The 24,736-nt window shown below is 51.5% G+C and overlaps 10 protein-coding genes across 10 annotated transcripts, besides 1 other annotated feature; 6 read left to right on the plus strand and 4 right to left on the minus strand.

Annotated features, from left to right (window-relative positions):
• Positions 1-24,736: part of a sequence feature (contig 1.7 1..773302(-1)) that runs on past both edges of the window.
• Positions 969-2,726, plus strand: ANIA_00564 (putative histidine acid phosphatase; the record flags this gene model as incomplete). The annotated part of the gene is made up of 8 exons (XM_653076.1): positions 969-1,071; positions 1,121-1,254; positions 1,311-1,429; positions 1,482-1,589; positions 1,622-2,007; positions 2,061-2,290; positions 2,338-2,458; positions 2,521-2,726. The coding sequence occupies 8 exons, from the start codon at positions 969-971 to the stop codon at positions 2,724-2,726; spliced, it is 1,407 nt and encodes a 468-aa protein (XP_658168.1).
• On the plus strand, positions 3,024-4,178 carry ANIA_00563 (uncharacterized protein; the record flags this gene model as incomplete). The annotated part of the gene is made up of 1 exon (XM_653075.1): positions 3,024-4,178. One exon carries the CDS (start codon positions 3,024-3,026, stop codon positions 4,176-4,178), a length of 1,155 nt encoding a protein of 384 aa, XP_658167.1.
• ANIA_00562 (acyl-CoA synthetase) lies at positions 4,330-6,106 on the minus strand (the record flags this gene model as incomplete). The annotated part of the gene is made up of 3 exons (XM_653074.2): positions 4,330-4,519; positions 4,609-5,750; positions 5,815-6,106. 3 exons carry the CDS (start codon positions 6,104-6,106, stop codon positions 4,352-4,354), a joined length of 1,602 nt encoding a protein of 533 aa, XP_658166.1. The 3' UTR covers positions 4,330-4,351.
• On the plus strand, positions 6,790-9,174 carry ANIA_00561 (putative ABC transporter; the record flags this gene model as incomplete). The annotated part of the gene is made up of 2 exons (XM_653073.2): positions 6,790-7,519; positions 7,574-9,174. 2 exons carry the CDS (start codon positions 6,790-6,792, stop codon positions 9,112-9,114), a joined length of 2,271 nt encoding a protein of 756 aa, XP_658165.1. The 3' UTR covers positions 9,115-9,174.
• On the minus strand, positions 9,258-11,637 carry ANIA_00560 (exocyst subunit EXO84; the record flags this gene model as incomplete). Its single annotated transcript, XM_653072.1, has 4 exons — positions 9,258-9,283; positions 9,446-9,744; positions 9,888-11,175; positions 11,250-11,637. 4 exons carry the CDS (start codon positions 11,635-11,637, stop codon positions 9,258-9,260), a joined length of 2,001 nt encoding a protein of 666 aa, XP_658164.1.
• ANIA_00559 (TOM complex receptor protein TOM20) lies at positions 11,831-13,059 on the plus strand. The gene is made up of 3 exons (XM_653071.2): positions 11,831-12,019; positions 12,086-12,331; positions 12,391-13,059. The coding sequence occupies exons 1-3, from the start codon at positions 11,962-11,964 to the stop codon at positions 12,594-12,596; spliced, it is 510 nt and encodes a 169-aa protein (XP_658163.1). The 5' UTR covers positions 11,831-11,961; the 3' UTR covers positions 12,597-13,059.
• gel2 (1,3-beta-glucanosyltransferase gel2) lies at positions 13,483-15,495 on the plus strand. The gene is made up of 4 exons (XM_050613368.1): positions 13,483-13,733; positions 13,795-13,925; positions 14,022-14,406; positions 14,463-15,495. Exons 1-4 carry the CDS (start codon positions 13,725-13,727, stop codon positions 15,357-15,359), a joined length of 1,422 nt encoding a protein of 473 aa, XP_050469191.1. The 5' UTR covers positions 13,483-13,724; the 3' UTR covers positions 15,360-15,495.
• ANIA_00557 (F-box and WD domain protein) lies at positions 15,636-19,334 on the minus strand (the record flags this gene model as incomplete). Its single annotated transcript, XM_653069.2, has 2 exons — positions 15,636-18,969; positions 19,028-19,334. The coding sequence occupies 2 exons, from the start codon at positions 19,332-19,334 to the stop codon at positions 15,932-15,934; spliced, it is 3,345 nt and encodes a 1,114-aa protein (XP_658161.1). The 3' UTR covers positions 15,636-15,931.
• Positions 19,870-22,534, plus strand: ANIA_00556 (MRX complex nuclease subunit; the record flags this gene model as incomplete). Its single annotated transcript, XM_653068.1, has 4 exons — positions 19,870-19,885; positions 19,934-21,840; positions 21,901-22,303; positions 22,404-22,534. The coding sequence occupies 4 exons, from the start codon at positions 19,870-19,872 to the stop codon at positions 22,532-22,534; spliced, it is 2,457 nt and encodes an 818-aa protein (XP_658160.1).
• ANIA_10086 (acyclic terpene utilization AtuA family protein) lies at positions 22,841-24,720 on the minus strand (the record flags this gene model as incomplete). Its single annotated transcript, XM_050613369.1, has 3 exons — positions 22,841-23,192; positions 23,260-24,413; positions 24,463-24,720. 3 exons carry the CDS (start codon positions 24,718-24,720, stop codon positions 22,841-22,843), a joined length of 1,764 nt encoding a protein of 587 aa, XP_050469192.1.

The raw sequence follows: 24,736 nt of genomic DNA on the forward strand, positions 1-24,736 counted from the left end.
GTGGAATTGGTCAACAAGGAACACTAATTGTACATTATTCTCCCAATATTCTCCCCTTGAAGAATAATTTAATTCATGCATAATCATGTTCGTCCCTATAAACATAAGAAATGAAAAAGCACAGAGGTCGATTGATTTGTGTGCGGCGGCTGATGTTGATTACTGGCTGTGCTTTCGTAAACACTCTCCAGCTCCTACCTACGCTCATCGTTCCTTTGAGCTTCGCCTACGGTACTTTCCAGCGAGTCTGATCCTATCCTCTTGAAATCAGCTCGCTATTTGCTCCAAGGTTACTCCGCTCCCAAATGGAAAATGATCCCAACAGTTTCGCGCGGCGGGGTGACGACTGAACTGCACCGTCCAACGAGATGTGGTCTGAGATCTTGCTTTATGCTGAATTCCTTCTAATTAACTTGGGTATAGTTCAGAATAAGGACTTCTTGGCTATGGCCAGATGCAAGATTCACCCCTTGGCTAGATCCTACATCGCTCAGGCGGTTCGGCTGGCGTACCTGAGCTAACAACGCCTCGCATCTACCCTGGCATCGTTCAACCAACAGGAACCGAACGTGACGAAGCCCGACGCGAGGAAAACTAGCCTAGAACAGGGACAGAAGACCGCCATGAGGATTATTGCGTTCGATTTCCGGCGAAGTGGAATGGGTTTAGGATATATTCATTTCGACCAAACCGCACGTGGTGGCATTTCGCTAGCCGAACGGCGCAGTTTGACGAATTTAATCTATTTCCACGACTCAGGCTTGACGTCTCCCCCACCGTCAGCACCTAGCGGCCATAATCTTCTTTGCTCTAAATCAGTCCCCGTCGTTATCGTCGCGATGCACGATTTCCCAGCCGGCTAGACGTGCGGAGGGTCCTCTTGAGTATAAAGGGTCGGTTGGAGACGCGGGATTGCCATCCTTCCTCAGCTGATACTCCAATCTCGCTCGTTCAGAAGAGACAGCAAAATGAAACAGACGCTCATCTGGCTGATAAGTCTAGCTTCTACGGGATATGCTGCCTCGTTTGACCCGTTGGAACATCTGGGTGCTAGTTCTCCGTGGTTTGCTGGTATTCCGCCCAAGGCCTTATCTAGCCCAGCATTCACTGATTGCGATAGGTCCGAATGTGAACAAAATATCCTCTGATATCCCTGATGGCTGCTCGGTCGACCAAGCCGTTTATGTCGTTCGCCACGGTAGCAGATATCCTGACCCTGGTGCCTATGAGGAGTGGCAGGCTTTGCATGAAGCGGTAATCTTTCCGAAGAGGTCCATTATTTAACTAAACTAACGTGGATGTGTCGGCAGATCCAATCGGCCACTTTCCGTGCCTCTGGGTCTTTGGAGTTCCTCCCCGACTGGAAGCCTGTTCTGAGTCACCCAGAAGAGCAAATCGCTCAGGTGTCTATAACAGGCTACAAGGAATTGTGAGAGCTGTCTAATACCACAGAGAGGCAGCTGTGCTGACTTTTTAAAAAGGTATAATCTTGGAGCCGATCTGCGATTCCGGTATCCAACATTCTACAAAGACAACACTCCGTTCTTGCTTTGGGCAAACCAGTACCAACGGACAGTCGATTCTGCTAGGTGAGTTATAGCTCAGCTCCATGCGTGGTCAGATCTGACAAGACCAGGCTATTCGTCCGTGGTTACCTAGGGCCCAATTCATCTTATGCCGACATTTACGCGATCGATGCAGACGCCGTCGGTGCAGCAGGTAACTCCCTGGCGACTTCAGATCAATGCCCACTTTTCAAAGATGCTAGTGGAGGAGACTACGCCACTACCTGGGATTCGATCTATCTTCCTCCCATCACGAAGAGGTTGAACAAGTTGATCCGCGGCAACCTCACTCTCACTGACAGCCAGGTCTCCATCTTCCCGTACTTGTGCGGGTTCGAGACACAGATCACTGGGAGCACAAGCCCGTTCTGCGACGTCTTTACGAAGAAGGAGATTCTACAGTACGAGTATCGTCAGGATCTGCGCTACTACTACGGCACGGGTAGGAGTCGGAGCCAGCCCCTTGAGTGTTGAGATGACTGACGCTGGCCGTAGGTGCGGGTGCCGGCAAGAATATGACCGTCCAGTTCCCAGTTCTACAGGGCATTGTAAATCTTCTTAAGGAAGGCCCTAACGCCACCACAGAGACGAGCAGTGGCTCAGAGAAGCTTCCACCTCTCATTGTGGCTTTCACCCACGACAACCAGATCAACGAGCTAGCGTCTATCCTTGGCGTCTTCGACAACCAAGAACCGCTCTCCGCGCAGCGAATCGATAGAGATAGAGTGAGTTTGACATCACTATCCACAGCCAGCTAGTCTAACCTCCCTAGATTTTCGTTAGTAGCCGCACATCGCCCATGAGGGCGACAATCGCTTTCGAGCGTCTGAACTGCAAGGCCCGCAAGGGCAATTCAGTCAACGTGCGTATTCTGCTCAATGATGCTGTTTACCGTAAGTGGATTCAAGAGTCCAGGCCGCTTCTTTGCTCAACTCCATTTGACAAATTGTCCTAGCTGTGCCTTCCTGTCGGTCCGGACCAGGTCAAAGCTGCCCTGTTGACGAATACGCCAAGTATGTCGCCAAAAAAAAGCGCAAGTATGGCTCATATGCGTCTGTTTGTGGGCTTTCGGAGGACGAGTTGACGACCATTGGTGAGGACGAATCTGTCACTTTCTTCAAGAATCTGACGTTGCCTTTTTTGAATATTGTTAAGCCATGATTTGGGCAAGATCATGTGGTCGGTATCTTTGCTTGTCTACAGTGAATTGAGCATATATGAGCTATTAATAGTGGATGGGTGCAAGATCAGCTCGGTGAATATCTGGTATATAGCGAACCCTGTCTCTTCTACAGGTTATTTTACCTTTCTCAATCTCTACATGGTTTTTATCTAAATATCCCGCATCTACTTTAAACCTCCTATATTGGAACCTGACTATCCGTCTGCCACTTTTCCCCTCCAACCTTCGTTTACGGAGTACACCTTCTACACAACAACACAACACCCACCATCAAAATGGCAATCCTCAGCACCCTCCGACGCAAAACCCGTCTTTCCTCCCTAACACTCCTCGTGAAGCTTCTTCGGGCTATCATTGTTTCAGTCGTCCGTTTCACCATAAAGACAAAGCCGGACCCAGATCTCATCGAGTACATTCCATCAATCACCATCTCTCCCTCGAAAAAGTCTGAAACCACAATTACAGCTCCATCACCAACCCACAACATAAAGGTACACATCTACAACCCACCTCCAGCCCAATCACAACCGCAACCAACAACTGACAAATCCAACCCAAGCCCCGTCTTAATAACGGCCTGCGGGTCCGGCTTCATAATCCCAGGCCTAGGCCTCGACACATCATACTGCCGACTCATCTCAAGCAAAACCTTCCACACAGTGATAGACGTTGGGTACCGCCTCGCACCTGAGCACCCCTTCCCCTGCGCAATAGAGGACCTCGTCTCCGTGGTGCACTGGGTCCGTTCTCAGCCTAGCCGATTTGACCTCAACAGGATCTCAATTGGAGGGTTTAGTGCAGGAGGAAATCTTGCGGCGTCTGTTGCGGTGAATTCTTTCCCACCCGGCACTTTTTGGGGTCTTGTGTTATTTTATCCCGTTCTTGATGCATGTACACCTCCTGAGATGAAAGTGGCTCCTTCGGAATACGGATCCGAGGCGGGAGAGGATGGAAATAGGGGTTCGGGAAATGGTAAAAAAAAGCCGCCGTTGGGCGGAATGGGCTCTGTCCCAACATTCATGATGAATATCATGGAGAAGTGTTATCTGGTGAACGTATTTGCGGGCGCAGAACCAAAAGAGGGCTCAAAGTCGGAGCTGGAGTTGGAGTCGGATCCCAACGCCACCGGGAGGAATGGTGAGGACGTCTTAAAGAATCCTAGGATCTCGCCAGCTTACGCAGATGCCAACCGCTTTCCGATGCGGTGTCTCTTTGTGACAGCCGAGTATGACTGTTTGGCTAAAGAGGCTGAGGAGCTCGCCGAGAGGATCAGGGTTGATGGCGTGGGCGAGGAAAGACGCAAGGTTATTGTTCATCAAGTGCAGGGCTGTGGGCATCAGTTTGACAAGAATTGCAGACCGGGTAGTGAGAGAGCGGAAATCAGAGATGAGGTGTATGGGATGGTTGTGGATCTTCTGAGGAAGGTTTGATGTGTACCGAGGGTCAGTTCGGAGGCTGAATCCAGCTCTAATTGATGTTCGAGTATCCCGTCAAGCTCAGGCATGGAGAATGGTGGTCCAATGTTCAATTATTTATGTATTTAAGGTTCTATATCTATGAAACCCTAACGTGAATGCGAACGTTCTACTCTATCAGGGGTCATCTATTCGGCCAACTCAGGCCAATATTTTCGTACGACGTCTTTCTTATTGACTTTCCCCATGGCATTCCGCTCAATACCGTCGACGATCTTCAGCACGGTGGGGATTTTATACGGCGCCATCTCCTGCTTCAGGCGTGTGCGCAGGGTTTGCAATTCTAGTGGTTCCGTCTAGTTTATCCCATCAGTATCTTGCTTTCCTTTCTTCCTTTTTTCTAGGAGCGGCTTCTGTGAAATCAGGGAAAGGGTGATTAACTTACACCAGGCCTCTGCTTTACAACTGCAGCAACACGCTGACCCCATTCCTCATCGGCAATCCCAACAATAGCTACTTCCGCGATCTCATCCAGCGCCAGCAGCTTACGCTCTACCTCCAGCGCAGAGATCTTGTACCCACCGGACTTGATGATATCAACTGAGGCGCGGCCCTGGATGTAGTATGCGCCTCGTTCATCCCGTCGCGCAACGTCGCCGGTCTTGAACCACCCGTCCGCAGTGAACTCCTTGGCCGTAGCCTCGGGCCGTCGCCAGTACTCGGAGAAGACGTTGTCGCCTTTCACTTCGATCATGCCATCGACGTCTGCGGCCTCAATTACGGCTCCTGTTTCCTTGTCTGTGAGGCGGACCTGGACGCCGGGAAGGGGCCAGCCGACACTGCCGTCAATGCGCTGCGCTACATCGAGCCCGCAGCTGAGACCCATGCCAATTTCTGTCATGCCGTAGCGCTCCAGGAGGGTTTGGTTCGTGATGGTGGCGAATTTGGTCTTGATGGGGGTCGGGAGGGCGGCAGAGCCAGAGACAAGGAGGCGGAGTGCTGCTGCGCCCTCGCGGGCGGGTGTTTCCTGCTCTGTACCACGGATATGTGCTTCGAAATAGTCGACGAGACGGGAGTAGATGGTAGGAACGGCGAAGAACATGGTTGAAGAGCCCTTGTTTGTCCAGCGAGTCCAGATAGTTGCGGGGTCGAATTTCGGGTACATTTCAACGGTGGCGCCGGCGAGGAGGGTGGCTGTCAGGCCGTTGATGATGCCGTGGATGTGGTGAAGGGGGAGGACATGGATGAGGTGGTCGGTGGGCTGGTACTGCCATGCCTGGATGAGGCATTGCGCTTGGAAGGTGATGGTTTTATGAGTGGTGATTGCGCCCTTGGGTTTGCCAGTTGTGCCGCTTGTGTAGATCATGAGCGCACGGCGCTCTGGGTAGTAAACTGGGGAGAATTCGGGCAGTTGCGGAGGCGACGGGCTTTGCGTGAAGGGCGTTAGGGTCATGAAGAGGCGTGGGGTGTCGGCGGTGCCCTCACGGAGAGGGGCCTCGAATTTCTCGAACGCCGGGTGGATGATGATAAGCGAGGGATCGGAGTCGCCGATTGTATATAACAGTTCCTTTACCGGATGCGAAGTGCCTAGCATCAATCTGTTAGCTGTGCTATACCCATAACCAAATGGTATTGAATAGTGGGGTAGTACAGAGGGGTACACAGATGCCGCCGCTGGCCCAGACGGCCCATTGCGTGACGGCGTAGTCGTATCCATTAGGAACTAGGAAAGCAATACGCCGTTCGTCCAGGTCTCCAGTGCTGGTAAGAGTCAATTCCTCCAGAATCCGTTTCTTGAGTGCTGCGGCATCTGCGAGGAGCTGGGCAAAGGTAAACTGCTGGACCTTGGTCGTATCGATAACGGCCAGCTTATCTGGATTGGCCAGGGCATGCTTCTTCGCTTCAAGGAAAAGAGGAAGAGAGGGAAGCGCGTCTAGCGACATGGTGACTCCTTTCCTTGCGTTGGTCTGTGAATGTAATGGCAGGAAAAGATGCGATCGTGATGCGGTAGCAATGGTGAAAGGACCAGGGGTTGGTGCTTGAGCGGCGGATCGGCAGTCCGCTCTGAGAAGAATGGCACGCGATTATTCGACGAAATAGACGATAATCGATCAATAATTATGGAGCGGTTGGAGACGTATCGGGTCGGCGAGGAATCGGAGATTCGGAGACTCGCGAGAGATAAAGCACGTATTTGTACATTGCAAAGATATAGATGAGCTCATAACAAGTCAAGGATTCTTAGACGGTAAGTATCCATACCGTCCTCTTGTGTTATTGTTGTTCACCCGCAAAATGACCCCAGTGGAATGGATTAGTTGATCCTCGTTAATGGACTCCGGAGTCGGCGCACTGGTCCGCGGTGCGGAGAAAACACCCACATCACTATATTGTATATACTCTTGAGTACATATAATATTGCATACGCATTCTCCATTTTATCCTATAATATGTCAGGCTGCCAACCGGCACAAGACTGAATCGCCTCGCTCTCGTTGTCTTGGACTATTCTTGGAGTATTCGCACACGTGACAGAAGCCTCGGAAATCAGGCCGAGACCGGACCTTTTCTTGAACCGCATCAAAGTCCCCGTGAAGGCACAGCTCGGCTCATGCCATTGCCAATAATGCTGCGATTACCGCCGCTGCGGACAAGGCTCGTTCGTCCCTGCAGCGTCCCATCCGTCGTTCGTGCACTATCGTCCTCCTCGTCGTCGTCGCCGCCGCCGCCGCTGGTTCGCATTGAAAACGCCACATTCTACGAAAACTATCCGACCCCAGAAGATGAAGCCAAGGGCGCGAACCCACCGTTATTCCCGAACCTAAATTTCCTCCTTCCATCTCAGCCAGGCAAAGAAGGCCATCAGCATTGGGCTATCATTGGGTCCCCTTGCCGGACGCAGTTCCTCAACGTGCTTCGCGGCCAGTACATCTGTATCCCACCCACTGGACGCAGCTATCCGTACCTCCTCACAGACAACATTGCGCAGAAGGACACTCGGTTACGGGACCCCGCCAATGCGATTCAGTATATTGGTTTTAGTGGCGAGGGCTCGGGGGCGATTGGCGGCACGCGCGGTGCATACCTGAGTGCTCGGTATGAGAGTTTGCGGGAGGAGACCGACTGGACCGTCCAGCAATACCTGAAGGGCCAAACGTCGCTCAACCCGTTGGAGGAAGAAAAAGACGGCACTGTTCGTGATGAGGACCTTTTTTTCCGAGTTGTCAAGGATTTGCGCCTGGGGGATCTGCTAGACATGCCCGTCGCAAACTTGAGCAATGGTCAAACAAGACGGACGCGCATCGCAAAGGCTCTGCTCGGCAAGCCGGAGCTTCTGCTGCTCGACGACCCCTTCAGTAAGTTTCTCGGGGTTTCGGTTGGATTAGAACGTCAATTAACGATGCTTATAGTGGGCCTTGATCCAGCTACTGTTCGAAGCATATCGGAGCTCCTCCACCGGCTAGCGAACAAGTCGGATCCTCGACTGGTGCTGTCTTTACGACCGCAGGATCCAATCCCAGATTGGATCACTCATCTTCTCGTCACCGGACATTCAAACCGAGTACTTTTGCAGGCGACGCGGGCTGAGGCCCAAAAGCACTTCGTTGTATGGGCCAAAAAGACCGGGAACAGCAGGAGAATAAATGCTAATGAGCGGGCGATCGCTGCAAAAGTTCAAGGCGACATTCAGGCAGGCTACCTCGACAAGCAGCTCGTCTTTGATTTGCAACTAGTGCCCTCATCGGAAGAGAACCCGGTACAGTTCCAGATGCCCCCCGACGGCGAGGCGCTCATTGAGATGGGTGGAGTGCGTGTGCAATATGGGGACAAGGTCGTGCTGGGAGGCTGGTCTCAGAATATCAGGAAGAAACCTCAAGAGGGCTTGCACTGGACTGTCCGCCGCGGTCAACGCTGGGTGATTCTCGGCCCCAACGGCTGCGGCAAGACTACTCTCCTCTCCCTTATCACCTCCGACCACCCACAAACTTACGCCCAACCCATCAAGCTCTTCGGTCGCTCCCGCCTCCCTGAACCTGGGAAGCCGCCAATCTCCCTCTTCGAGCTCCAATCCCGCATCGGCCATTCTTCTCCTGAAATTCACGCCTTCTTCCCCCGCCAGCTCACAGTCCGCCAGGCGATTGAATCTGCTTTTGCAGAAACCTTCCTCTCTAAACCAGCCCTCGATCACGATCGGGATCTCGACGTCTCTGCCGCTCTCCGCTTCTTCAGGCCAGAACTTGACCCTAATTTCAAGGCTAGCCTGAAAGAGGGACCCCCCAGCGTCTGGCTTAACCGCCAAAACTTTCCCGAAACCAGCAAGACTTTCAAAGGCCGTACTTTCGAACCAGAATATGACGTCGAGTACGCAGACACCCTGACTTTTGGTCAGCTCTCCACCCCGCAGCAACGCCTCGTCCTCTTCCTTCGTGCCCTCATTCATAAGCCAGACATCGTCATCCTTGACGAACCATTCTCCGGCATGTCTTCCTCGGTACGCGACAAGTGCATTCACTTCCTAGAAGTCGGCGAGCGGAACGCCGTTTCAACGGCTACTAGACGCGCCGGCGGTAAAAACCCCTGGACTGTTGCCGTCACGGGTGACGAGGGCGACAAAGATGTCCGTTTTCAGAGAAACATTCTCGCTGAAAAGCGACACTTCGGCCTTACGGACCAGCAAGCGCTTATAATGATCAGCCACTTGCGCGAAGAAATCCCTGATTTCGTCCGGCACTATATCCGCCTGCCCTCCGCGCAAAATGACGACGCCACAGGGTTGGACTTCAGGTTCGGTTATCTCAAAGGGAAAAACGCGCTGCGTCAACCGCCTGTTTGGGACCTGGCTTGGACGCATAAGGACAAATTTGAATCAATGGGCGCGAGGAGGAATTTCAGGCGGGCGCCGGACTCGAATGAGACTGATGAAGATGTGTATGAATATTGGTCTATTTGAGTTAACTGCAACCTGTCTGCTGTATATTACATGGCTCCAAGCCGGACTATCTTGATAGAGTTATGTTGATCAGACGACATATATGTAGATTTTATTAGAGATAGAGAAAGGGGAATTGTAAACAACTTCTTTCATGTCCCAAACTAGTGGCCGTACATGTTGAAGAAGCCTAGAATTTGAGAATAAATTTGCAAGTATAATGCTCCGTTCATTGTTCATACCAGATGAACATGGTGCTAAGAATCAACAGTTGCTAAAAGAAAATGCTATGTCATGCCGCTCGGTTCAGCCGAGTCCATTATAACCCTCACCGCGAATCATTGCTCCTTACTAGCCGCATCCGCCAAGCCCATAATTAGTGATTCTGACCTTGTCATCTCTGGTCTCGCAGCTTTCTCTTCCTCAGTCAGTTCCAGCTCCTTCGCAACCAAGTCTGTAAAATCGACGCCAACTTCAGCCAGGATGCCAGCCTGTTCGTGGACGATATTGATGCAATTTTGCCATACAGTTGCACCGCGTTGGACGCTGCTTAGTTGGCGCGTTAGGAGGGCGTTGAAAGCGTCGAGGTGGTGCTTAGCCCATTTTATGCAGGCGCTTGTCATGACGGAGGGGAAGCATTGTTGGTAGGTGCTGATTGTGTTTTTAATGAGAGTGAAGTAAACGAAGGATATTTGGAATATATAGAGGGGGAGGTCGCCTTCGAATATACATGCGCTGTTTGGACGTGGTTAGTGATCGCGGGGGGTTGGTTGGCGGACAGAGTGTTTGCTTACCGGATTCGTTTGGAGATGACATCGGAGCGAGCTTTGAGGTAGGATTCTCGAGCTTGGTCCTCAAAACCGAGTCGGGTGAGCCAGACGACGTTTGTTTTCGTCGCTACTGGGAACCCGTGAGTATCAACCAGAGACCGTGAAAGTATGCCTGCCAGTTTCGCAGCTCGTTCATCGACCTTGGTGTTGATTACATCCTGCGCGACGGCATTTCCTTTGAGGCCACGGGCCAATTTGCGCAGTCGGTCAATGTTTGAGACAGCTTCTTCGAATCTCTGAAGCGCGATATCAATGTCGAGTTCATCCACCTGGCTGTCGACCCAGCGCAAGTTCTGTTGCTTTCCATCAACGTCAATGCGGACTTCAGGCCTGTCGCGGGGGTTGTCTGTATTCTCACTGAGGTCCAATTTCGGCGAACATAACAACGAGTTCCTGGAGTTTATGGCACTCATAAACCCAAGAGACTCGCCGTTCTTCCCAGCTGCCTCGGTTTCTGAGCGTAAAGTCCGCCGCAGGTCCTCTACAGTTTTCCTGAATGTCGCCAAAAGTTCACTCTTGGCGGTGCTATTTCGTTTGTCATGACGATATGTAAAGGGCTTCGAGCCGACGCGAACGCAGACAGCATTCGTGATACCACGATCTTCGGCCTCTTCGCGAGCAGATCCAGTCAAGTTGGCGCCCAGGTCAATCATATCAATATCCTGCAGCGGCCAACATTCCTCCGCAATCAGCTTAGTTGGGACTGGACCGCGGTGGTTCGGGTTACTCTGGTCGACTCTTTTTCGCTTCTTGGCTGCGACTAAAAGGTGATCGTTTAGAAGCACGAGATGAACCGGGCGTCTTGGTTTCCAAGTAGCAGAGTCAAGTTCCGCCCAGTTTCCAGTTTCTAGCACAATATGCCGACCAGGAACCATGGGCAGGAACTTCTGTGAGCCTTCGACAGTTTTCCATAACGTCTGGAGCTGAACGTTCCACATGCTCTCCAGATTGGCGACGGAGCTGCGATTGCTGCGCTTTGATGCTCGCTCATCCAAAGTAGGAGACATGGGGTTCGGCGAATCCCCAATAGCTGTTTGTCCCAAGGCAGTAGTGAGTTCAGCCATCAAAGAGCGAAGAGTCTTCATCTCTCCTTTGAGCTTGTCCGCCTCCTGACTGATACGGATGAATTGGGTGCGGTTTTGATACACATTCTGTTGAAGGTCGGTCGAAGTGCGGTTCTTGACCTTTCTGAGGGCCTGTTGGTATTCTCTGATATCATCTTCGGAGGCATTTGCGAGCAGGTTGGTCACATCTAGATATCAAAGAACGAAGAGTCAGTACTGAGGCTGCGGATAATGCTAGGAGCTCTGATTGAGGGTAACTCACATCGATCAACTGGTAAACTTGGATCCCGTAGGGCAGTTAGATCAACTTCGGGAGGCCCTGAGGATTCAGCCGACTGTTTTCTGCTAGGCTGCGGGGGCCCAAGCCCTGCATATGCGGAGGGAACTTGCGGTACACTCGGAACCGGAGGGGCGCCGTCAAAATCAGGAACTTGATTGAAACGTGTGGAATATCTTCGCTTGACTAGATCCGACGTCGCATGATTTGACGACGCATAGTCGCGCGATCCGGAGCCCGACGAAGCAGTGCCAGAGCCAGAAGCTGCGGGCTGGTGATTCTGGGGTAGCGGGCCCGATATGGGTTTCGGCGCACTAATCTGGGGACGGGGGCGGCGATTTTTGCTGCGAAGAGTGAGTCCCCGGCCATCCATCGTAAATTATGACGCAAAAGACGAGAAACCGAGGACAAAGTAAGAGACTAAGTAGAGCTCTCGAGTGGGATAGGTGTCGTAGTGCAGCTGAAGGCGGAGAGAAACGCCGATGCGGAACAAAGATGATCCCGAGGCTCAGTCAGTTCAAAATTGTCCCATCGCAGCTTCCGTCAAGGTGCCGACGAGCTTCGAAGTCCGCATCCAACGCAGCGCGATACAAAGGGTGCTTTTATCTTCAGAAAAGTATCGTTTTTTATCTACATTTTCAATCCGCCTGCTTCCCTTCAAGCCGTTCCGTTCGGTTCCTACTACATACTTTTTACCATGAAGACCTCAACGTTGGCCGTCGCCTCTGCCGGCACCATCATCACCGGCCTTTTGGGTAAGGACCAACCCGAAATTGCCCATTGAGTTGCATTATTCTCTAACATCTGCTCTCGTCGCACAGCCTACGCCGTGTATTTTGACCACAAGAGACAGACCGACCCCGAATTCCGAAAAGCATTGAAGCGCAACAACCGACGACTGGCACGCGCTGTCAAGGAGGAGGCCGAAGCTCAAGGAGCCCAGCAACGCGAGAACATCAAGAAGGCTCTGCAGCAGGCGAAGGAAGAGGGATTCCCCACGGATCTCGAGGAGAAGGAGGCGTACTTCATGGGTCAAGTCGCCAAGGGCGAGGGCCTCTGCTCTGACGGTATGTCTATCAGACCTCTGATAATAAGTTGTATCAACAATTAACTTGAAATGATCTAGGCGCAAACAAAATTGATGCCGCGTTGGCCTTCTACAAGGCACTCAAGGTCTATCCTCAGCCCAAGGATTTGATCTCCATATATGACAAGACCGTCCCCAAGGAGGTGCTCGAGATTCTGGCCGAAATGGTCGCCATGGATCCGGCCCTGAAGCTCGGCACTTTCACCGGCGAAAGTGGCGGTGCTGACCACCACGGTGTCGAATAGACTCCACGCGTTTGCCCTTGTCCGCCCACATTTACTCGGCAGAAAAATCTTGGCCCGCCGACGCCTTCCTCAGTATATTGTGTTTTTTGACTCACGCTGGGCCGTTTAATGGTCATTTCTTTCAATCATGGCCTCTCTGACGTTATAATCATGCCGTATTTCTGGGTATGGACGACCTCTCCACTTATGTATGTTTCGTTCTCGCTCCTCTGTATAGCTGCATCGCCCTGCCTCCGACGTGGCGAACCGCTTGGTATTTTCTCGGCGCCATGACTTTGTCTCGTCCAATTTCTTTACCCCTTTCTTTGTCGGTTTCGTCCATCTTCGATGGTTTGTGGGTTACTGGAACTGGCAGTCTGTGTTATTTCAATTTTTCCCGGATGCCCTGTGAGGGAGCCGGGCTGTATTCTAGAGACTTTGTAGTTGCAGGGAGAAAATCGCATGATAGATTATGTTTATTTGTGAAAATTGTGCATAAACACTGTTGTTCTCACGTGGTTCCACGACTAAGCGAAAGTCTAGGTTCAATCCGCATCAACAGTTACACTGCGACTTCAGTCCTTCCTCTTTGGTGCTCCCATGATCCCAGTTGGACTGCGAATATCACTGGATTCTGCTCAGCGTTGGTCTCACAATAGCTATCATGATTCATGAAGGTGATGCTGCCAAGCGCCAATTGACCCGTCTCCTTTCAGGGGTCTTAATAGGAGTGGATCGCTGGACCCTCCTATTCCCCCCGCCCAGCACCCTAGTTTTGGCCCTCGTTTAATCAATGGCTGCGTGCTGACGGCTGAGTTTCCTGCCCAGCGTTTCGGGCTTGCCGCCTTGTTGGTTTGAGTCGACGGCCGATCAAACGCGCTCTATTAATTTGCGGTTGGTTCGTCTTCTGGCGATTCTCTCTTAATCTTCTCCTCATTGCTTCTTCAACGTCTTTTTCTTTCTGACGATCGTTTGTTTACCATCTGTTGATATACCACGCTCGTTCATTTTCGGTCATCAGCACCGCCGTCACTCCTTCCGTATTGAAATTCAGGGTCTTCCGGGGGAAAGCCCTATACAGTCTCTTACCAAATCCACGTTAATAATTGTTACGGAAGCGTTGCGTCTAATCGCTCATCTACATACAAAATGATCCCCGTTCGTTCTCTCTACTGATCCCGGTTGAGCAATGTGGAACTTGAACTGACAACAAAGGTAGACATACGGTCGCATCCTCGCTGCAGCCTGCGCGCTCGCAACCACCGCAAGCGCAGTTACTCCTATTGAGGTCAAGGGAAAGGACTTTGTCAACAGCAAGACCGGTGATCGGTTCCAGATTCTCGGTGTTGAGTAAGGATTTACCTACCTAAGATCTCCTCAAGGATATTCGATCTCGTTACTTGGTTGAGAAAGCGGTGGTGCTGATCGTCCTTTGCCATCCAACAGCTACCAGCCCGGTGGTACCAACGCCGTTGACGGCAAATCCGATCCTCTGTCTGATCGCGAAGCGTGTCTGCGTGATGCTGCCCTTATGCAGCAACTGGGTGTGAACACCATCCGTATTTACAACTTGTCGCCGAAACTCAACCACGATGAGTGTGTTTCTATTTTCAATGCCGCCGGTATTTACATGATTCTCGATGTCAACTCGCCTCTGTACCCTGGCTACATCGACCGTACGGCTCCCTGGACAACCTACACCAAGGACTATTACACTCAAGTCTTTGGTATTATCGAGGCGTTCAAGGACTACCCCAACACCCTTGCGTTCTTTGCTGGTAACGAGGTTATCAATGAGGACAGTGTTGAGCAGGTCCCTCAGTATATCCGCGTATGTGGCACGACTTTTTTTCCCGTCTAGAAATACCAAAGCTAACTCGGCACTAGGCTGTCCAACGTGACATGAAAGAATACATCTCGAAGCACCTTGACCGCGAAATCCCTGTCGGTTACTCTGCTGCCGATGTCCGTCCCATCCTTGAGGACACCCTGAACTATTTCATGTGCGAGGACGAGGACTACCCCAACTCCTCCTCTGACTTCTTTGGTCTGAACTCTTACTCGTGGTGCGGAGATGCGAGCTACAAGAGCGCCGGCTACGACGTTCTCACAGAGATGATGTCTGAAGCCACCATCCCTGTCTTCTTCTCCGAGTACGGCTGCAATGAAGTTCAACCCCGTAAGTTCACCGAGGTTCAGGCCATCTATGGCGAAGAGATGACCCAGACTTTCTCCGGTGGTCTTGTCTACGAGTACACCCAGGAGGAGAACGACTACGGTCTCGTCAAGATTAACAACAACGACACCGTCACCCTCCTCGTCGACTTTGACAACCTGCAGACTCAGTACGCTAAGCTCGACATGGACCGCATTTCCGCCTCCAACGCCAGCCAGACCAGCGTCAAGCCCATCAAGTGCAGCGCCGACCTCATCAAGAACGGTACCTTCAGCTCCAACTTCACCCTCCCTGCCAAGCCCCCTGGTGTCCAGGACTTGATCAACAATGGCTACTCCAAGGTCGACGCCGGTAAGCTCGTTGACGTCGAGTCTGAGGAGGTTTCCACGACCATCTACGACCACAACGGCAAGGAAATTACCGGCCTCAAGCTGACTGTTCTTGCCGACGGTGAGTCTAACCAGCCCGGCTCCAGCTCTATTGGCTCCAGCTCCAATTCTGGCAGCGACTCGGACTCCGGCGATGATGACAATGCCGCCGGCATTGTCGCTATTCCTGTCGGCCTAGCTACTATTGCCGCTACCCTTTTTGGTTTGGTCATGCTATAGATAGCCAGCATACCTCAATTCGTACATAAGACTTCTTCAGGTTCTTCTCTGTTCCTCTCATCACCCCTTTGACCTGTATCTATTTCATTCTTAGATAACGTCTCGCTTGGCCTATATTATACTTCTCAAATGTTTTCTTCCCTTCAAGACTAGTAAATCCTATCTCCTAACTTTTCCGGAGAGTTTTCTAAACCTTATACTTACAGCGACTAGTAATGTACTAGGTATCGGAACAGTACTTCTGTGGTCGGAAGGTGTAAGCTAGGGTTAAGTTACCTAAATGGGTATTCAGTAACTTCAAGCAAGAGCGACCGTACGACAAACGGTGCTGGTTACCTGCCTGAGCCATCGGTCTTTTTCTCGGTTCGATATCACATGTTCGAGGAGGTATTGATAATGTAAGATAATCTACTTCGTATGATCTCTCTATTTACCAGCTTGAATATGTTCATGGCTGCATTGGAAGCCCTAAAGTTTGACCTTACATTGCAACTAAAGTGAATCAATATATGTAGAATCAATTAAAAGGAAACAAACCCGCAAAGAATCCATTATTGAAGGTCAGAGGGTGGTCACCACACCATCCGAGTCTTGCCCTTATTTTTCGAAGAAGCTGGGAATGGCCCTGCAGGAAGCGTAGGGAACTCTTCCTCTTGATGGTTGGTATGCTCATCATGTTCACTATTGCCGTGAGTCTCCATGAGACTCAGCTGGATAGCCAAATCGAGATCGTCAATCTCCTGTTGTCGGCTGCTTTCTGCGATCGTGGGCTTGGCAGGAGATGATGCGCTCTTACCCGATGGGGAGCCAATCGAGTACTTGACGGAAAAGGGTGAGGGTGATTCGAACCGCCCATGATTAGAGGATTCTTCGAGACTTAGACGGATCGCTTCAGCTATTTCTGGGTCCAAATCATCAACAGTATCATCACATGGTGAAGAGGCGGAGGAAAGCTCATCGAGAGCAAAAGAACTGTCATTCGGCCCCACAGTGTCGCTAGATGAAGTACTTATGACAGAATCTCCCACCGAGTCACCGCGTTTCATCGCTTCGCTGCTGTAGGCTTCCTGACTCAGTAACTGTGCGTACGCGAGAAGTTCCTCCTCGCTGACGTCCGGCCCTAGGAGATCGATGCCAAAGCGGTTGCTCAGATGAGCTCTCTCTTTTTCGTCAGCCCGCGCCTGTCGCTCCATTTCCCGTTTCTCGTCCTCGATGTAATCGTTGATGGCTCCGCGTCCGCTATTATTGAATCGCTGGCCGCCAGCGGCTGCATTGCCGCCCCGTTGGCCATAGCGAAGCCGACGTTTGTTACTCTTATACTGATCGGCCGCGGTGGAGCTGTAGGACCAATAACGAAGGTGGGTGCCCAAAGCCACCATGCCTCTCAGACGAGTGGGATCAGGATCAAGACATATAGCGCCAGTTGCATAAAAGTTGTTCCCAACGCCATGAAGAGAGGCTTCGGCTTGAATTAGGCGTCGACGTGCCCGTGTGGAAAATCGCGAGTTGATGGTTCGAATGGGACGGGTAGTGGAAGCGAGGGGATCCCAGGCCTGCACTAGTCCGTCGTTTCCACCATGAACCAGATACAACGATGTCAGCGCGACACTAGACACTCGTGGAGACTCCGTGAATATAATCCGAATCGGAGCAATAGAATTAATGATCTCAGAATTCCTCGAAGTGGGAGATCGAATATCCCATACAAAAACGGAGCCAGTAGCAGTGCCAACAGCCATGTATCGCCCACGCTGCCCCGGAATCCCAGAATCGGATGATCGTTGCATATGCGGAAGCGGCGACGACACGGCCGAGGAAGCACCAGAGTCGCCTGACATTAAGAGATCTTCATCAGGAGTTAACACGGCGTAGGTTGAAAGGTCCAATGCGCTTGTCGTGATTTGGACGGATTTACGACCTTCGAAGTGGAAGTCTGTGATGTACCATTCCGTATTTGAGGGAGAACAAACAGGTTCATCAATTTGGCCAGACGCCCTAGATGATGGGATACTGCTTGTGGCTGATGAAACTTCCGGAGAGACAACAGGCCCTCCAAATATGGAGGGCGACGCAGCGCGCGGTGCAGGAGTACCAGGCTGAGAGGGGGATGTTGATAAATGGAGTGACCGAAGCTTGCGAGTATACCGGCGAATAGAGGCTTTCTGATTTTCACCATCACCACGTTGAATCACTATGAAGGATTCACCGGCACCACGACCGTCGCCTCCGGCGAAATCAACTCGAAGGTCACGCCTCATGTCCCAACCTTCGCACACCTTTCGGAAATGTTTCGGTTTGAACGACATGAATTGTTCAATCTCCTTCGTTTCCGCTGCTATCTGTTCCTCGCTGAGCTTCATTGAGTCTGAGGACGATCGTGGACTGTAGCTGCCATCGACGAGCTCACGGTTGAACGGATCAGGTCGAGCAGTGCGTCTGCTGACTTCCACCAATTCCCAACGGACTGTCCTACCAGTCTTCCAAGCCATTTGATCTGCAACTTCAGGCGTTATGTTGGCAGACATGGGTTCGGTCTGCTGAGGTATATCGGAAAGATAGAACACCTCACCCAGAGCATTAAGCACAGCTATCCAAACACGTCCACGCTGGCGACGCTTTGGAGAATAATTATCGTCAACAGATATCCCGACGATGGGAACACCAGGGCTAAGAACCCATCGAGCTGTGACTTGACCTCGTTCAAACCGCTTCTGGTAGGTCGGATGAGGTCCCAGAGCATAAGCTGTCAGTATCCCTGAGGAAGAGCCAGATAACATGCCGATCAAACCACCAGTCATTTTCAATATCTCAGCCGACTTCGCGATCCATACAGCAGTGATGGCTGTTGTGATGCGGTTGATGGCAGGAATTCCAAGCTTGGGAAGTGAGCTTCCATCGCTAATGTCTAAAAATCTTCCCCTTTGCTCAGCCGTGGATAGATAGTAAGTACGTCCTTGCGGGCATCCTTCGCCATAGATCATGCCGAAGGGCTGACTGACATCCATAGAGTTCGGCACTCCGACGATATTACCGGAACCAAGCCCATATTCGGATTCTCCAGGAAATGAATCAGCAAAGTGACGGGAAAAATTGTGGTCAGCCAATCCCCAAGTCCCAACTTTGACAGTCGACGGGTCGCTCGCAGTTACGGCGCACTGTTCCGAGGCTCCATGGATAAAGAGAGGCTCTTTCTTGGCAGAGTCACGGCCGAAAGTTCCACTCAGATGGCTGACAGGATACAAGAGCTGGGAAGTATAAGTTGCGATCGCGCTCCCATTGCGGACCGATGCGGTTCGAACTGTGCCATTCTTTTTCGACACCTCAAGCTGCCCAGGTTTGCCTCGCGAGAGCGAGCGCAGTAGACGAGTGCGTAGAATATATTCACTCCTCCAAGACGCGAGTGCAGTGAGCCTCGAGAAATATCGTTTGTCTGACGTCAATCGATCGGAGGTTTCCGGATTTTCCAAGACTGAGGGGCCGGGAAAGTAGCGGGAGAAGGCTATTCTCCAAGCGTGAGGGGTAGTGACGAGGCCGTGGAATCGACGAGAGACTAGCGCAATAGATGACAAAGACGGTGGAGGCAAGTGAGATAAAATATGGGTTAAGACCTCTGGGTTCATATGTTAGGCACATGACTTCTTTAGCACTTGTGATTGGGCGACACGCACCATTCGGAAATGCATCAAGAGACACGCTCGATTGCTTCGTCGAGGGTATCACTATGAATCCACAGTCCGACTGACTCCTTGTACTGTGCGCGTACTCAATGACTCCATCAGCCGCTGGTGAGGCCTGGGTGCTTAGGAACGGGGTATCGCCTGGCGATGAGTCAGAGCCTCCGGCATCTTCATAAAGACGGCCGGAGCCTCGGGAGTCGCCGTAAGAACCATGTCCATGCTGGAAAGACTGAAAGTTTTCTCGGGGCGGGTTTACTGTATATGGACGGTTTAAAACGTCAGAAGGCCCTGATTGCATATAAGGTGTTCGAGGGGTAAGAGATGAAAGCGATGACGACTGAGCCAGGTACTAGGTCTGGTTCAGTCGGATGGGCGAGGGCGGAAGAAAGAGGCGAGCGTAGTGAGCGTGCGGGCGATCAGTAATATCGGGATGAACGTGCGATGTTCAGAAAAGGGAGACAAGTGAGAGAAGTGAGAAAGGGAGATATTGAAAAGACTAGGTGAAGTTCGGGGATTGACGGATCTCGCCTCCATCAAGTTTCGCGTTTCATCACGTGATATCGCGCCGTGGCGGGATGAAGCGTGTCGCAGCAAAGCTGCCTTTTGATTGTGATTTCCACAAAATTGGTCTGCTTCCTCTATTGACATTGAGTGAGTAGGATTCGCAGAGTCTGCATTTTAAGCATAAATATTTCTGTTATAAATAGATCAGATCAGGCAGCAGCATCTGCTAAAACGAATGGTTGGCTACCTACCGCTGCTGCAGACTATATTGAGAACCTTTGGATCGGAGCTCCATTGTTTCTTTTACTGCTTAATCGAACGGCGTTAGCATGTCCAGTCTTGGAGGTAAGTGTTCTTACTAATATTTTCAAAGCTCAAACTTATGCCACCCAGACTCAGAAACGATCCGCATCCTTGTCTCAACAGACAACCATGTCGGCTACAATGAGAGAGACCCTATCAGGGGCGATGATAGCTGGAAAAGCTTCCACGAAGTGATGTGCCTGGCGAAACAACATGATGTGGATATGGTGCTTCTGGCGGGTGATCTTTTCCATGAGAACAAGCCTTCCCGGAAATCCATGTACCAAGTGATGCGCTCAATCCGAATGAACTGTCTCGGTGATAAGCCTTGTGAGCTACAACTGCTTAGTGATGCAAGCGAAAATTTCCAAGGTGCCTTCAACCATGTCAACTATGAAGACCTGGACATCAATGTCGGAATTCCCATATTCTCTATTCACGGGAACCATGACGATCCGTCCGGTGAGGGGCACCTTGCGGCTTTGGATATCCTACAGGTCTCTGGCCTCTTGAATTACTATGGACGAACGCCGGAGTCGGATAACATCCAGTTAAAACCAGTACTATTACAGAAGGGTCGAACTAAGTTGGCGCTCTACGGAATGAGCAATGTGCGAGATGAGCGATTATTCAGGACTTTTCGAGACGGAAAAGTCAAGTTCTTCAGACCCTCTGTTCAGAAGGAGGACTGGTATAACTTAATATGCGTTCATCAAAACCACCATGCGTATACGGAGACCGGGTATCTACCTGAAAACTTCCTCCCAGAATTTCTTGACCTTGTCATCTGGGGTCATGAACATGAGTGTTTGATCAACCCTCGTATTAACCCAGAAATGAAGTTTCGCGTGATGCAGCCGGGCTCTTCTGTCGCGACTTCGCTGGTTCCCGGTGAGGCAGTACCGAAACATGTTGCCATATTGAGCATCAAGGGCAAAGAGATGAAATGTAAGCCAATCAGACTCAAGTCAGTACGTCCATTTGCAATGCGGGAGATAGTGCTTTCTGAAGAAAGAGGTGCCCAGAAATTGGCCCGCAAAGAGAACAACCGCACAGAAGTCACCCGTTTCCTCATGACGATCGTAGAAGAACTGATCGAAGAGGCCAAAGCGGAGTGGCTGGAGCTACACCGTCCCCAGAGGAGAGAGGGCGAAGAGGAAGAAGAAGACGACGAAGAGCTGGAGGTTCCCCTGCCGCTCGTAAGACTCCGTGTGGAGACCTCAACCCCCGAGGGTGGCAGCTATGACTGCGAAAATCCCCAGCGGTTCTCGAACCGATTCGTCGGCAAAGTCGCGAACGTGAACGATGTCGTGCAGTTCTACCGGAAGAAGAAAACCGCTACATCACGGAAGAAAGAAAATGAGCTCGATGAAGCAGCGCTTTCGCGCCTGTCCACCCTAGACACAGTGCAAGTCGAACAACTCGTGCGTGAGTTCCTCTCTCAGCAATCTCTCTCCATCCTTCCGCAAAACTCTTTCGGCGACGCCGTTTCCCAATTCATCGACAAGGACGACAAACACGCCATGGAGATGTTTGTGAATGAGTCTCTTGAGGGCCAGATAAAGCACCTTCTCTCGCTTGACCGCGACAGTGACGCTGAAGATGATGAATCTCAAAGTTCTTTGCAAAAGGCTATGGAGAGATACCGCACCCAGATGGAAGAAATGTTCTCAAAGGGAGTTAAGAAGCGTACCCGTGGCAGGCGACGCTTCAAGCCGAAGCCAGACGGCTGGGTCACAGAGATCGACGGCGTCTGGGAAGATCAACCCGGTGCGCTAATCCACTCTGATAATGAGGGTGGCGACCCCAACGAGGAAGAAGCTGGCGAGGATGGCGCTGAACCACCAGTGGGACGAATATCTACGCGTGGTCGTGGCAAGGGAGGCAGAGCCGCAGCATCCACCACGACCCGCAAAACAGCGACTACAAAAGCGGCCGCAGCCCGGAAACCCGCGAAATCGAAGATAACAACTTCTCGAGCGCGCGGCCCCCGCGCAGTATCTGAAGACGAAAACGAAGACAACGATGAAGACGATGTCATCATGCTCAACGATGAGGACGACGACGACGAGCCCCAGATTCTAAAGCCAGGAGAAGAGGACGAAGAGGATGAAGAGTCAGACTCCCAAGCCCTATTCGTCAAACAGCCAGCCTCCAAATCCCGCAAAGCAACTACGAAAAGCACAACGCAGCGCTCGCGCCAAACAAAGCGTACCGCACCGTCCCCCGCTCCATCGTCCAACACCGTCAGTCAAACCACTACAACCGCACGTCGCAGAAGAGAAGGCAAGCAAACACAGCTAACGTTGGACTTTGTTGGTTCGCAGTCGAGTCAGCATGCTAGGGGGTCAGTGACGAGTAGCAATACGAGGTCCATGAGACCGAATCGGACCACGAGGGAAGTAAGCGTTCTTAGTGAAGACATTGATGATAGTGACGGGTTTGAGCCGATGCCCAGTAGTAACCGGCGGAGGAGGTAGGGTTGTGTACTTTTCACTTATTTGTTGATGTGCGAAGGTATGTGCGTGTGAAGCTGCAATCATAATACCCCCCTCAACAGTGAAATATATCAAGTATGTCATTTCTTACCTCGTTCGACCAATCTCTATCAATGAAGGGTCCAAGGACGAGCTACTGCTAGAAGACAATATATGCCAAGATCACTTTGTAGACCATAATATGAATGATTGATGACCTCCACCTACCCAATTAACATGGCTTCGTCAGTAAATACATGCTAATATTACCTAAATCCTACCTATCTTCCTACACACCTATTACCTGCTCGCGTCTCCGCGGTTTACGACTAGAAACCAGAGCATAGCCCATACCATCTACTTAAGGGACCAGGAAGTAGACTACAAAGAGCAAAGAGCCTCTTGAACTTTAGCCTCCCCAAAATCCCTAAAAAGAGTTACACTAGACTAAACCCCGTAAAGGAAAAGCACTCCTAGTCACAGCCCATTTGTCATCACAACCTCCCCCTGTTCAAAAACCTCACAGGAAGATCCACCCACCTAGCCCTAAGATACTCCGCAACGTTCTTCCCCAAAAAGTCCACCGTTGTCGTACTCGAGACCCCGCGATCCAATAGATTGCGGAAGAGAAAGTGCACTGCGCGGAGATTTTCCAGCTGAAAGCGCTCAATGGACAAATTTCGGCTGGGGTCCGGTTTTGCGAACTCGTCGCCGAGGAGATCGACGATGTTTTCGAGGGAGAGCAGCCGGCAGAGCCACGTGTATTCGTCGCTGTGCCGCACCCAGAAACCGCAATTTGCATCGGGCCCTTTGTCGCCTGAGCGGGCGTGGACAAGGCAGCCGAGTGGGCCGCGGATGGTGGGGCCAAATGCCTCATTTTTTACAGGTTGACGGGCTTGACCGCTGTCAACACCGATAACGGGTGAGGAGAGGCGGGACAAAGAAAGGGGCGGGATGGATCTGGCTGTTGGGGTTATGGATTCGCATGGTTGGCGGTCCGGGTAGGCTCTTGTTTCAGGCGGAGGCGGGATGGTGAGGACCTTGTCTTCTTTGAAGGGAAGGTGGACGCGGTGCTCAATGTCCTCTTGAGGGAGGAGTGTGACGTAGTACTCAAAGATGGGTTTTGGGAAGCCCTGCCGGAGATCTAGGTGGAAGGTTGCGCCTGGGTAGCCCTGCATGATGTTGTCGGTGATGTGCCGGAGGAAGGCATTGGGGGCTATGTCCTCGGCATTGCGTGCTTGTGCTATGACCCGGAAGGTGACGGTGGCGCTGTCTTGGTTTTCTGGGTTGTCAGGAGAGGTGCCGAGGGTGGAGAATTTAAGGGATGTGTAATTGGAGCTGTAGGGTAGCAAGAGGCGTCTAATTTGGGCTTCTAGCATGCGGGCTTTGGCGTCGATGTCAAGACCAACGAGGAACCAGGATGCCTCTGCTTGGAAGCCTCCGCGAGCAGTGATGCCGACTTTGGTGGTTGGAGGAGGTGGAGCGGAGCGGACGCCGTGGAGGGTCACGCGGTTGGTGCCGATTTGTTCGAAGCGGATATCTGTTAGGATAGCTGTAACGTCGGAATTGAAATACCATGGGCCCTGAATCTCGTATAAGAGCTGAGATGTGCAGGTGTCCACCGTAACAGCGCCTCCGGTGGCATATGACTGCATAGTAATGACAACCTTTCCTTCTGCTGATATCTCGGCAATAGGATAGCCAATGTTCGACCAGCCGTCCTTGCCAATGTGCTCTAGATCCTTGAAACCCGTGAAATTGCCCCCACAAACATAGTTGCTGCATTCAATGAGATGGCCGGCAACGAAGGCATTTGCGAGCTGATCAAGGTCGTGTCTCTGCCATTTGTGCCACCAATAAGCCGCTCCAATAACCGGAGATGCATCAGACACTCGGCCACAGAGCACGATGTCGGCTCCTTCAGCAAGGGCAGCTGCGATTCCCAAACCTCCAAGGTAGCATTGCGCAAAGATGGGCTCGAATGACCAGTCTGACAGCACTTCGTTGGTGTAGATATTCTTGAAGGACGACTTTCCGGATGCCAGTGCTCTTTTTATTGTGGATAGGACTTCGTCACCGGACACCCAAGCCACCTAACACCAGATTAGAGTTAGATACAAAAGAACAGGAGACTTCGCCAACCTTTAGATCCAGCCCTTTGGCACGAATCATATCAGTTACCACCTCGTAGAGCCCCTGGGTGTCCGCATTACCCGCATTAACCGCCAGCTTGATACCGTGCTTTGCCAGATCTTCCAAGGCCGGCTGCAGCGCTAAAAGGAAGGATGGTTCGTACCCTGGCAAGTTATCAGAGCCACCTCCTGATGCATCTAACTTGCCGGTAGCTTTGTCCAGGTCGACTCGGCGTCCAGCCGCGACTACCATATTGGCTTCACTCATGAAATCGGCGATTATA

Source organism: Aspergillus nidulans, chromosome VIII (genome assembly GCF_000011425.1).
Source record: "Aspergillus nidulans FGSC A4 chromosome VIII".
In the NCBI taxonomy this organism is placed as follows: Eukaryota; Fungi; Ascomycota; class Eurotiomycetes; order Eurotiales; family Aspergillaceae; genus Aspergillus; species Aspergillus nidulans.